Genomic DNA, 13,204 nt, shown 5'->3' with positions numbered 1-13,204 from the left:
GGAGATGGAGGGCCACAAAAAGGCTGCGGCGGAGGCGCAACCTGAAAAGCTGGTGGCATTAAGGGAGGCGCAGCGAGCTACCCAAAACCTAAAAATTGTTATGGAAAAGGAAAAACAGACCCTTGCTGACTTAGTGGCGGCTCAAAAGGAGTTGGCTGAGGAGAAGGCGAGCAAGGAGCTCCTCGCTACGCAGGTTCAAGAACTAACCGTTGCCAAGAATAAGGCAACGGATGATTTTCAACAGTTATGTTCTATGATACCGCACATCTTCACCAAGGCCATCACCTCTCATCACATCATGGAACCCTTCGGCAAGCTTCTTGACGCCGCCAAAGGCGTAGGGCGTCTTGAGACCTACACGATGATGAAAGAAAACGTCACGCTTCCTGATCCTCTACCTGACGCGGTTGCAAATAGTTTGGATCTAGACGTGTATGACAAATATGATGCGGCCACCGCCGAAGTGAAGGCGGTCAAGGTGCCTTTTGTGGAGGAGATTGGGAGCCAGCTTGGGTTAGACATGGAAAAGATTAAGGGGATGATCCCCAAGTAGATTGTCACTTGTAATTTTTGATTTTTGTTGTTGATGGATGTAATCAAACAATATTATGAATGAAAATATGTAATTATATCTGCCGTATTGCAATTACTTTCATTGATGTGTATCATTTCGGTAATATTCGACACACTGTCGTCGTCATGGTAGCGTGGTATTTCAAGGTTATACTTGACAATTTTTCATGACTTGCATGTATGTAGACCATGCCGGGATGGACACGACGGGTACGAAACCCGAAGGCATCCCGTTACAGTGTCACTTTGACGTAGGTTCAACGCGAAGCGCCGTTCATGCAGTCCGAAAGCTAGAATATTCTTTGTTCAAGGCATGTGTAACACATGAATGGACTTATATTTACATTTTGTATAAAAACACCGAAGTGATGCCATAAATAGTTACGTAACGCATTACTGAAACTGGAAAATGCATTAAATTCAAATAAAACAAACCAATCTACGGCGCATCGCGCTTACAAATTTGTGATGATCAGTCACAGAATTAAAAGAAACATTGAATAGTGGAACACATAGTTTCAACGTACTAAATATTCTAAACATAGAATTTCTTGAGATTGGTTGCGTGCCATGTACGTGGCACGAACTTGCCATCAGGTGTTTTCAAGTTGTACGCCCCATTACTTAGGACGTCCACAACTTCGTACGGGCCCTCCTAGTTGGGCCCTAACTTGCCAAGGTCTTCAACTCAGCTGGCATTATTATTGCACCAAACATAATCACCGGGGCGGAACGAACGTTCACGCACACGCCGGTTGTAATATTTGGCAATTTTTTGCTTGTTAGCCACTTCATTGATTGCTGCTATGCATCTGCGTTCCTCTAACAGATCTATGTTTTCCCTCAACTGTACCATGTTAGCTTCCTCGTTGAATTCCGTGACGCGCTGCGTCGGGACCGCTATTTCTGCCGGGATGACCGCCTCTGAACCGTAAACAAGGCTAAAAGGTGTTTCGTGATTGCTTCCTTTTGGTGTGGTGCGAAACGCCCACAGAACCATTGGCAACTCGTCTTCCCAACCTTTCCGATCTGTATCCAACCTTCCTCTGATGCCGGATACAATGTCCCTGTTGGTAACTTCAACCTGCCCGTTAGCTTAAGGGTGAGCAACGGAACTAAACGTTTGTTTGATATTTAGTCCGTCGTACCAAGCTCGAAACGGATCATGTGCAAATTGCTTCTCGTTGTCACTGAAAATCTCGTGCGGTACCCCGAAACGGCACACTATCTCTTCCCAGATGAAATTCACAATCTGTCTACCCGTGATGCTCTTCAAAGGCTTAGCCTCCACCCATTTCGTAAAAAAGTCAACCGCTACAACAAGGTGCCGTCCATCGGGAAACGGGCCGACTAGATCGATTGCTCACTTGTAAAATGGCCAAGCCGATGTGACAGGAATCAACTCATGAGACAGTGCGTGAATTTGTGGCGCGTGGCGTTGACAGGAAAGGCAATTCTTAATTACATCGCTGGTGTCACGGTACATGGATGGCCAGTAATAACCCAAATGCATAATTTTTCCTACAACGATACGAAACCCTGAATGCATTCCGCAAGTCCCTTCATGCACTTCCCTTATCACTGTTTCTGCCTCTTGTGGACCCACACAACGTAACAACGGACCCAAGAATGACTTCTTGTATAGTACACCGTCACGTATAACATACATAGGAGCCTTCATGCGGATTTTCTTAGTCGTTACGCTGTCAGAAGGTAACGTTCCGTCTTTCAGATAGTTGACAATTGGGTTCATCCAAGTGTTTACCTCCTCGAATGGTGCCGCCACCTGTCAAGCATCACGTTGCAATTGTTATGAAATTTATTTTATCAAACAAGCGGTGTTGGTTTTACAAGCGGTGGATTTTTGGTTAACGACCTCCACCCATACGTCCTTAGGGAAGTGGTTGAACGTCAGCGAAGCGAGCTTGCTGAGGGCGTCAGCATTTTTGTTCATTGAACGCGGCACTTGTGTGATTGAAAAAGAATCGAACTTGTTGGCTAATTCTTCCGCCAGTTTCAAATATTTTTGCATTGCAGGGTCTCTAGCTTCGAATGTTCCGTTCAACTGATTTGCCACCAGTTGTGAATCAACCGCCACTTTCAGTGCCGTAATGCCCATCTTTTCAGCGATACGTAACCCGGAGAGCAACGCTTCATACTCCGCTTCATTATTGGAAACAGAGAAAGCGAAGCGCAAAGCGTATGTATGTTCTTCTCCTGTAGGACTTGTAAGTATCTGATAATGCTAAAAACGAACATATATTTCATAGCATTATTCCTCAAGAAAGACAAGCTTTTAGTTGCAATTGTTCTATTTACAAGTGATATTCGTTTAAATAATAAAAGGTGAAGACAAAAGACAGATTCGACGAATTGACGACGCAAACGACCAAAAATCTCAAAAGTACAAAATACAATCAATAAGGTTCCAATTATTGATAAGAAACGTCTCAAAATTACAAGAGTACAAGATTCAAAACGCAAAGTACAAGATATTAAATTGTACGCAAGGACGTTCGAAAATCCGGAACCGGGACCAGAGTCAACTCTCAACGCTCGACGCAACGGACTAAAAATTTCAAGTCAACTATGCACATGAATATAATATAATATATAATTAATTCTTAAAATTAATATATATATTATATTATATTTAAAAACCGTCGGCATAAAAAAATAAAGACTTTTGAGTCTCCCCAGCTGGCCATGCGATCGCATGGCCTTGAAGGGTAAAGCTCATGCGATCGCATGAGCATCTTTTCCAGATCACAGGCCTATAAAAATCGAGCTTTGGTGTAACACAAAACACATCTTTTTCTTCTCCTCATTAAACGTATAATATTTATATTTATATTATAATTTTAATTTTAATTTATAATAATAAGGGTGTGTTAGCGAATGTTGTAAGGGTGTAAGTCGAAATTCTGTCCGTGTAACGCTACGCTATTTTTAATCATTGTAAGTTATGTTCAACCTTTTTAATTTAATGTCTCGTAGCTAAGTTATTATTATACTTATTTAATCCGAAGTAATCATGATGTTGGGCTAAAAATATTAAAATTGGGTAATTGGGCTTTGTACCATAATTGGGGTTTGGACAAAAGAACGACACTTGTGGAAATTAGACTATGAGCTATTAATGAGCTTTATATTTGTTTAACTAAATGAAAGTTTGTTAATTTTAATATAAAGATTTACAATTGGACGTCCCTATAAATAACCATATACACTCAATCGGACACGATGGGCGAGATATTTATATGTACGAATAATCGTTCATTTAACCGGACACGGGAATGAATTAATAGCCACTAGAATTATTAAAACAGGGGTGAAATTATGTACAAGGACACTTGGCATAATTGATAACAAAGTATTAAAACCTTGGGTTACATTCAGTCGACATCCTGGTGTAATTATTAAACAAAGTATTAAAATCTTGTTACAGTTTAAGTCCCCAATTAGTTGGAATATTTAACTTCGGGTATAAGGATAATTTGACGAGGACACTCGCACTTTATATTTATGACTGATGGACTGTTATGGACAAAAACCAGACGGACATATTAAATAATCCAGGACAAAGGACAATTAACCCATGGGCATAAAACTAAAATCAACACGTCAAACATCATGATTACGGAAGTTTAAATAAGCATAATTCTTTTATTTCATATTTAATTTCCTTTATTTTATATTTAATTGCACTTCTAATTATCGCACTTTTATTTTTTTGTTATTGTATTTAATTGCACTTTTAATTATCGTACTTTTTAATTATCGCAAGTTTATTTTATCGCACTTTTATTTATCGCAATTTCATTATCATTATTTACTTTACGCTTTAAATTAAGTCTTCTATTTATTCAATATTTTACATTTTGTTTTAACTGCGACTAAAGTTTTTAAAATCGACAAACCGGTCATTAAACGGTAAAAACCCCCCTTTATAATAATAATATTACTTATATATATATATTTGTATTTTTATAAAATAAAACTAATATAGCGTTAAGCTTTGATTAAAAGATTTTCCCTGTGGAACGAACCGGACTTACTAAAAACTACACTACTGTACGATTAGGTACACTGCCTATAAGTGTTGTAGCAAGGTTTAAGTATATCCATTCTCTAAATAAATAAATATCTTGTGTAAAATTGTATCGTATTTAATAGTATTTCCTTGTAAAATTTAATAGTATTTTATACCACTTAGCTTTAACATCAAGTATTTTTGGCGCCGCTGCCGGGGATTTTTCTTGCTTAAAAGCCGGAAGCGCAACGCCAAAAAAAAAAAATTTTTAAAAAAAAAAACTCCCGGGCCTGCTACTGTAGCAGCCCGTAACCTGGCCCAAAATCCTGGCTCATGCGATCGCATGAGCCCGAAGGCATAAACTCATGCGATCGCATGAGAGTGTCTGACACGCCAACAGGAAACCCTAACTGCATTAATTACGGTGTATTATTATTATTATTATTTAATAAACCCTAATTAGGTTTTAATATTTTATTATTTAGTTTAATTTTAGTTTTTAATTTATTTTATATTTAGTTAAATTAGTTTATTTAAATTGTAAAATTAATAGTTTTATTAAATAAATAATATAAAAATAATATTTTTATAAAAAATTGTACTTTTTACAACTTTTAGTATATTTTTATATTTTGTCCCTTTTTAATTGTTTTAGCGTAAAATTTGTATTTTTCGCTCGTATTTAGTTATTAATTCATAGTTTTTGCCATAGTTATTTTTTTTTCATTTAGATTTTTAGGCTTTGCCGTAAAATCCCTTAAGTGCTTTTTTTTCTTTAGACTAAGATTAAAGTGCTTTAGAATTTTGCGACGTCTTTTTAAGTTTTAGTACCTTTTTAAGTCATTTCCATTTGGGATACAGTTTTACTTGTAAGCTTTAATATTTTTAGACGCCTTTTACCTATGTATCAATTATCATTCCAATTAGTAATCTCAATTTGAGATTATAATTTTAAATTAGTGGTAGTAATAAGGTTGGATTAGTCGAGTGTTTTAAAGTTTTATAAGTCACTCTTTTTCTTTCTTATTTTTCGACGCCTTTTATTTTTCAACTCTTTTCTTTTTCTTCCTTATTTCTCGACGCGATCTTTTTCTTTCTTATTTCTCGCCATTCTAGTTTTAGGACATAGATTTTTCTTCTACTTCTTATCTAAATTTCTTAAAATTACAAAAATTTATTTTAAGTGGTTAAATTGATAGAAATCAAAATTTTCTGGTTCGTAGTAATAGTTGGATTTGTACGTGGACCGGGTTATTGGAGCCAAACAGTCCTCAATTATATTGAGACCAAATGAATCCTGCCCCTCTGCTGCATCTATTGGCTATTCGAAACGTGGGCAAAATCAGAAAAGTCTATTAATTGGATAACTTATATAATTTTTTCTTTCCTTTTAAAAACTAATAGGATATTCAGTGAATGCACCGAGCAAGACGTTCACCACCTTTTGTACGTTCACCACCTGTAACTAGATCAAGATATCTAGCAAATATTACCGCCGTTGATTTTTCTTTAGAATCGTCATCCAGTCAACCAAGTACTCCAGTTCAAATTTCCGATAATCCATTTTTTGAACCCGACCTCACAATTGAGAATCCGGAGAATATTCAGGGACTATTCATAGATCCTGAACCATTAAATTTTCCTTCGGAACCACCAATCATTCAAACAGAGATTGTTGAGGAACGAACCATTAAATCAGAATCCTCTAGTGATTCAGATTCAACAAATTTAATTATGGAAAATCTGGAACCTTTAAGTATGAAAGACCGAATGAGAGCTAAACGCACTGGCCAAGGTCACGCAATTACTCATTCAGACATTAATGCGCCAGATTATGAAATCAAAGGACAAATTCTACACATGGTGACTAATCAATGCCAATTTAGTGGTGCGCCGAAGGAAGATCCAAATGAACATCTTCATACCTTTAATAGGATCTGCACTCTATTTAAAATCCGAGAAGTGGAGGATGAACAGATATATCTCATGTTATTTCCCTGGACTTTAAAGGGAGAAGCCAAAGATTGGTTGGAATCGTTACCTGAAGGGGCGATTGATACATGGGATGTTTTAGTTGAAAAATTTCTTAAACAATTCTTTCCGGCATCTAAAGCCGTAAGACTTCAAGGAGAAATTGTTACGTTCACACAGAAGCCAAATGAAACTCTATATGAGGCATGGACAAGATTTGGAAAGTTATTAAGAGGATGTCCGCAACATGGTTTAGACACCTGTCAAATAGTAAAAATATTCTACCAAGGATGCGACATCACTACAAGAAAAGACATCGATATAGCAGCTGGTGGTTCTATTATGAAGAAAACCGAAACTGATGCTTACAAAATTATTGATAACACTGCTTCCCACTCACATGAGTGGCACCAAGAAAAAGATATCGTTAGATCATCTAAAGCAGCTAGAGCCGATTCTAGCCATGACTTAGATTCTATTTCCGCAAAGATAGATGCTGTCGAGAGACGAATGGAAAAGATGACTAAAGATATCCACTCAATACGAATTAGTTGTGAGCAGTGTGGAGGACCACATTTGACAAAAGATTGTCTCAGTATTGAATTAACAATGGAATAAAGAGAGAATGTTTCCTATCTAAACCAAAGGTCTGGAAATAATTATCAGAATAATTATCAACCGCCAATACCGATCTACAATTAAAACCAGAATTATAATCGAAATATTCCATACAACAACCAACAAGGTCCTAGCAATCAACAAGTATCCAATAATAATTACAATCAGCAAAGACCTAATTTTCAAAACAAACCACCACAAACCGATGATAAAAAGCCGAATTTAGAAGATATGATGACGAAGCTAGTTGAAACTCAAACGCAGTTTTTCACATCTCAAAAACAAACTAATGAACAAAATGCTCAAGCATTTAGAAATCAACAAGCTTCTATTCAAAACTTGGAACAAGAAGTAAGTAACCTAGCAAGGTTAATAGGTGAAAGAAAACCGGGAAGTTTACCTAGTGCTACAAATGCTAACCCCCGGAATGAAACAGCTAAAGCCATTACCACAAGAAGTGGTACAACACTTAAACCACCTGAAATACCTGTAACTTTTGATGAAGCTATTCCTACTCCACAAGAACCACAACCTGATCAAGATAAGGAAAAAGAACCGGTAGTTGAAAAGGTTAATGAAGATAACACAGCTAAGGATAAACCTTATGTTAAACCATACCAACCACCACTTCCTTACCCGAGTAAAATGAAGAAAGAGAAAATTGAAGCCGAGCAATCTAAATTCTTGGATATGTTTAAACAGATAAATGTAAATCTTCCTTTCATTGATGTGATTTCAGGAATGCCTAGATATGCTAAATTCTTGAAAGATCTAATCTCAAATAGAAAGAAAATGGAAGAACTCTCGGCTGTTACTATGAATGCTAATTGTTCAGCAGTGCTGTTGAATAAGATACCAGAAAAACTATCTGATCCAGGAAGTTTCACAATTCCATGTTTTCTGGGTAGTCTTAGTTCAATAGAAGCATTGGCAGACTTAGGTGCTAGTATAAATTTAATGCCGTATTCACTATACACTAAACTAGACCTTGGAGAATTGAAACCAACAAGAATAAGTATACAACTAGCCGATAGATCAATAAAATATCCTAGAGGGATAATGGAGAACATGCTAGTTAAAGTTGGTACTTTAGTATTTCCAGTAGATTTTGTTGTTCTGGACATGGAAGAAGATTCTCAAGTTCCTCTCATATTAGGAAGACCATTCTTAAACACGGCTAAAGCAATGATAGACGTGTTCGGTAAGAAATTGACCCTAAGTATAGAGGACGATAGTGTTACCTTTTCAGTTGATAGAGCAATGCAACAACCGCAATCTGCAGATGATACATGTTATTATATTCAAACTATAGATTCACATGCAGAATTATTAGAAGAATTTCCAGAATTACAAGGAACAGGAGAATGTTCTTTAGGAGAAGGAACTGAACCAATTGATGAAGCTGAAATGTTAGCTACACTAATAGCTAATGGATATGAACCAACAACAGAAGAAATTCAAATGCTAAAAGAAGAAGACAGATATCGATATAAATCATCGATAGAAGAACCTCTGAAATTAGAGTTAAAGCCACTTCCAAACCATTTAGAATACGCTTTTTTACATGGTGAATCTGAATTACCTGTAATAATATCGTCTTCTCTTACTGAAAATGAGAAATCACAACTCATTTCTGTGTTAAAAGCTCATAAACCAGCCATTGCATGGAAGATTCATTATATAAAAGGAATAAGTCCTTCGTATTGCACACATAAAATCCTTATGGAAGAAGGTCATAAAACGTATGTACAACACCAACGAAGACTAAATCCGAATATGCAAGATGTTGTTAAAAAAGAAATAATTAAACTGCTAGATGCAGGTTTAATTTATCCAATTTCTGATAGTCCATGGGTAAGCCCAGTTCAATGCGTGCCTAAGAAGGGTGGCATGACTGTCATCACAAATGAGAAAAATGAGCTTATTCCTACTAGGACTGTAACAGGGTGGCGTGTGTGTATTGATTATAGAAAATTAAATGACGCCACCAGAAAAGATCACTTTCCCTTACCTTTTATTGATCAAATGTTGGAAAGATTAGCCGAAAACAGTTACTATTGTTTTCTTGATGGATTTTTCGGATATTTTCAAATTCCAATAGCACCCGAAGACCAAGAGAAAACCACATTCACGTGCCCTTATGGTACTTTTGCTTACAAACGCATGCCATTTGGACTTTGCAATGCCCCTGCAACCTTTCAAAGGTGCATGATGGCGATTTTTCACGACATGATAGAAGAATGCATGGAAGTTTTCATGGATGACTTTTCAGTCTTCGGTGATACATTTGAATCATGTCTAGTTAATCTGGAACGAATGCTTATTAGATGTGAACAATCAAATCTAGTACTTAATTGGGAGAAATGCCATTTCATGGTTAAAGAAGGCATCGTTCTTGGACATAAAATTTCAAAAGAAGGAATTGAAGTGGATAGAGCTAAAGTAGATGTAATTACTAAACTTCCACATCCCACCTATGTTAGAGGAGTTAGGATTTTTCTAGGGCATGCCGGTTTTTACCGACGTTTCATAAAAGATTTTTCTAAAATTGCCACTCCTATGAATAAACTCCTAGAAAAGGATGCTCCATTCATCTTTTCAGATGAATGCATCAAATCTTTTAATATTCTTAAAGAGAAACTCACTAATGCGCCGATCATGATAACACCAAATTGGAATCTACCATTTGAACTAATGTGCGATGCAAGTGATTTTGCAATGGGAGCCGTTTTAGGACAAAGGATTGAAAAACGATTTCAACCTATATATTATGCTAGTAAGACATTACAAGGAGCACAAACGAACTATACAACTACTGAAAAAGAACTCCTTGCTATTGTCTTTGCTTTTGACAAATTTCGTTCATATCTCGTTCTAGCAAAAACGGTAGTCTATACCGACCATTCTGCTCTTAGATACCTATTTTCGAAACAAGATGCCAAACCAAGATTAATCCATTGGATCTTACTCTTACAAGAGTTCGATATTGAAATCCGAGATAAAAGAGGAGCAGAAAATCTCGCCGCTGATCATCTTTCTCGTCTTGAAAATCCCGAATTAGAAGTTCTAAATGAATCGGCCATACAAGACAACTTTCCTGATGAATATCTATTGAAGATAGATTATAATGAAATTCCATGGTTTGCAGACTATGCAAACTATTTAGTATGTGGATTCCTTGAAAAAGGATTATCGTACCAAAAACGAAAGAAATTCTTCAGTGATATAAAACACTATTTCTGGGAAGATCCACATTTGTTTAAAAGTTGTCCCGATGGAATAATACACCGATGTGTATTTGGAGATGAAGCTAGTAAAATTTTAAACCATTGTCACACAGGACCAACAGGAGGGCACTATGGGCCTCAACTAACAGCAAGAAAAGTTTATGATGCTGGATTCTATTGGCCTACAATTTACAAAGACGCACACCTTCTTTGCAAATCCTGTGATGCTTGTCAAAGGGCCGGAAAAATAAGTCAACGTGATGAAATGCCACAAAATGTCATTCAAGTATGCGAAGTATTTGACATTTGGGGTATTGACTTTATGGGTCCATTTCCAAAATCTCATAATAATCTCTACATTCTCGTAGCTATTGATTATGTATCTAAATGGGCGGAAGCACAAGCTCTCCCAACTAACGATGCACGAGTTATAGTCAACTTTTTAAAATGTCTTTTTGCAAGGTTTGGAACACCGAAAGCTTTAATAAGTGATCGGGGTACTCATTTCTGTAATAATCAACTTGAGAAAGTTCTCAAAAGATATGGAGTAACTCATAAAATCTCCACCGCATATCATCCACAAACAAGTGGACAAGTTGAAAATACCAACCGAGCTTTAAAACGTATTCTAGAAAAAACCGTAGGATCAAATCCGAAGGAATGGTCCATTAAATTGGAGGATGCACTATGGGCTTTTAGAACAGCCTACAAAACTTCAATTGGAACCACACCTTTTAGACTCGTTTATGGAAAAGCATGTCATCTTCCAGTAGAAATTGAACATAAAGCATTTTGGGCTTTGAAGACATGTAATCTTGATTTACATGAAGCTGGACGTCTACGATTAAGTCAATTAAACGAATTAGAAGAATTAAGACATGAAGCATACGAAAATTCATTAATCTATAAAGAAAGAACGAAGAAATGACATGATAAAAGAATCAGAAGTTCAAAAGAATTCAAAGAAGGAGACAGAGTTCTTATTTTCAATTCACGATTCAAGCTATTTCCTGAAAAATTGAAATCAAGATGGTCTGGACCAGTCATAGTCAAAAGAGTTTTCCCATACGGAACGATAGAATTAATAAATTCAAATGGAATTGAATTTAAAGTTAATGGTCACAGAGTTAAACATTACATAGATAGTCCGATGGAAGTCGACAACGAAGTTAATCACAATTTCGATACCACAACTAACTAAGTGTGGGGAGAATCAAGTCTTTTAAGGATTTTATGTATTTATGTTAGAGTTAGATTGTCTGTTTTCGTGTAGTTCTCGAAAATGGAACCCGAATGGTCTTTCCCTAGCAGACCCTAAAGAACTAGTCTTCTCCCCCCATTCTGAATTTTTATTTTTATTTAGGAAATGAAGACTTCCTGTGAACTAAACCATGGTCTAATGCTACACGCTTTGATCACTAAATGTAATAATGATACACTTCCGAGTGAACTAGTATCAGTAATCAGAGAAAGATTGGATGGAGTAAGAAAAGAATCTAGATGCGAAGATAATAAGTTACAATTTGTTAAAGGAAAATCAAAATCCACAGCGAAAATAAGAGCACGACACCTAGAAAGATGTCACAAATGCGGAAAATGGTCACATGGTGTGAAGACCCATCCTAATCCATCCAGACGAAGTCCATATCGATTATAAATGATTCACAACAGTTGATTACATCGCGAGGTACTTGACCTCTATATGATACATTTTACAAACATTGCATTCGTTTTTGAAAAGACAATCTTTCATTTCATCGAAAGTTGACAACATGCATACCATTTCGTAATATATCTTACTTTAATTGACTTAATAATAATCTTGATGAACTCAAAGACTCGAATGCAACGTCTTTTGAAATATGTCATGAATGACTCCAAGTAATATCTCTAAGATGAGCAAATGCACAGCGGAAGATTTCTTTCGTACCTGAGAATAAACATGCTTTAAAGTGTCAACCAAAAGGTTGGTGAGTTCATTAGTTTAACATAAATAATCATTTCCATCATTTTAATAGACCACAAGATTTTCATTTCTCATAAATATACGTCCCATGCATAGAGACAAAAATAATCATTCATATGGATAGAACACCTGGTAACCGACATTCACAATATGCATATAAGAATATCCCCATCATTCCGGGATCCTCCTTCGGACATGATATAAATTTCGAAGTACTAAAGCATCCGGTACTTTGGATAGGGCTTTTTGGACCCGATAGATCTATCTTTAGAGTTCACGTCAATTAGGGTGTCCGTTCCCTAATTCTTATATTACCAGACTTAATAAAAAGGGGCATATTCGGTTTAATAATCCAGCCATAGAATGTAGTTTTAAGTACTTGTGTCTATTTCGTAAAACAGTTATAAAAGCAGCGCATGTATTCTCAGTCCCAAAATATATATTGCAAAAACATTTAAAAAGGGATTAATGAAAACTCACTTAATGTATTTTGTAGTAAAAATACATATGGCTATATTGAACAACTGAACAATGCAGGGTTGGCCTCGGATTCACGAACCTATATTATTTGTATATACGTTAAAACATATACTTGTAATTGAGCAAATATATATATTATTATTAGTGATATAGTTTTTATATTAATAACTTATATATTTCTTTAATTAATTAAATGTATTCATTTTATAAGTTTTAATACGTAAGGTGTTAATATAGTTTATTTATATGTATTAAGTATATGTTTATATAAATATCATTTGTTTCTTAAATTATTGATTATACCAAGATAATGATATTAATACTATTAGATTTAAT

At 35.8% G+C, this 13,204-nt stretch overlaps 1 protein-coding gene across 1 annotated transcript in view; it reads right to left on the bottom strand.

Annotated features, from left to right (window-relative positions):
* Positions 1–1,261: 1,261 nt before the first annotated feature.
* LOC139900855 (uncharacterized) overlaps positions 1,262–13,204 on the bottom strand; it is a 52,027-nt gene continuing 40,084 nt past the window's right edge. Inside the window, exons 4-7 of the mRNA XM_071883606.1 lie at positions 2,450–2,809; positions 1,967–2,359; positions 1,722–1,858; positions 1,262–1,640 (exon numbers count right to left, since the gene is read on the bottom strand). Of these exons, the coding sequence (XP_071739707.1) occupies positions 1,262–1,640; positions 1,722–1,858; positions 1,967–2,359; positions 2,450–2,809 (1,269 nt within the window). The remainder of the gene's footprint in view (positions 1,641–1,721; positions 1,859–1,966; positions 2,360–2,449; positions 2,810–13,204) is intronic.

This window comes from Rutidosis leptorrhynchoides, chromosome 3 (genome assembly GCF_046630445.1).
Source record: "Rutidosis leptorrhynchoides isolate AG116_Rl617_1_P2 chromosome 3, CSIRO_AGI_Rlap_v1, whole genome shotgun sequence".
NCBI classification, from domain to species: domain Eukaryota; kingdom Viridiplantae; phylum Streptophyta; class Magnoliopsida; order Asterales; family Asteraceae; genus Rutidosis; species Rutidosis leptorrhynchoides.
The sequence above is the reverse complement of the archived record's forward strand: the minus strand, read 5'-3'. Positions and strand labels throughout refer to the sequence as shown.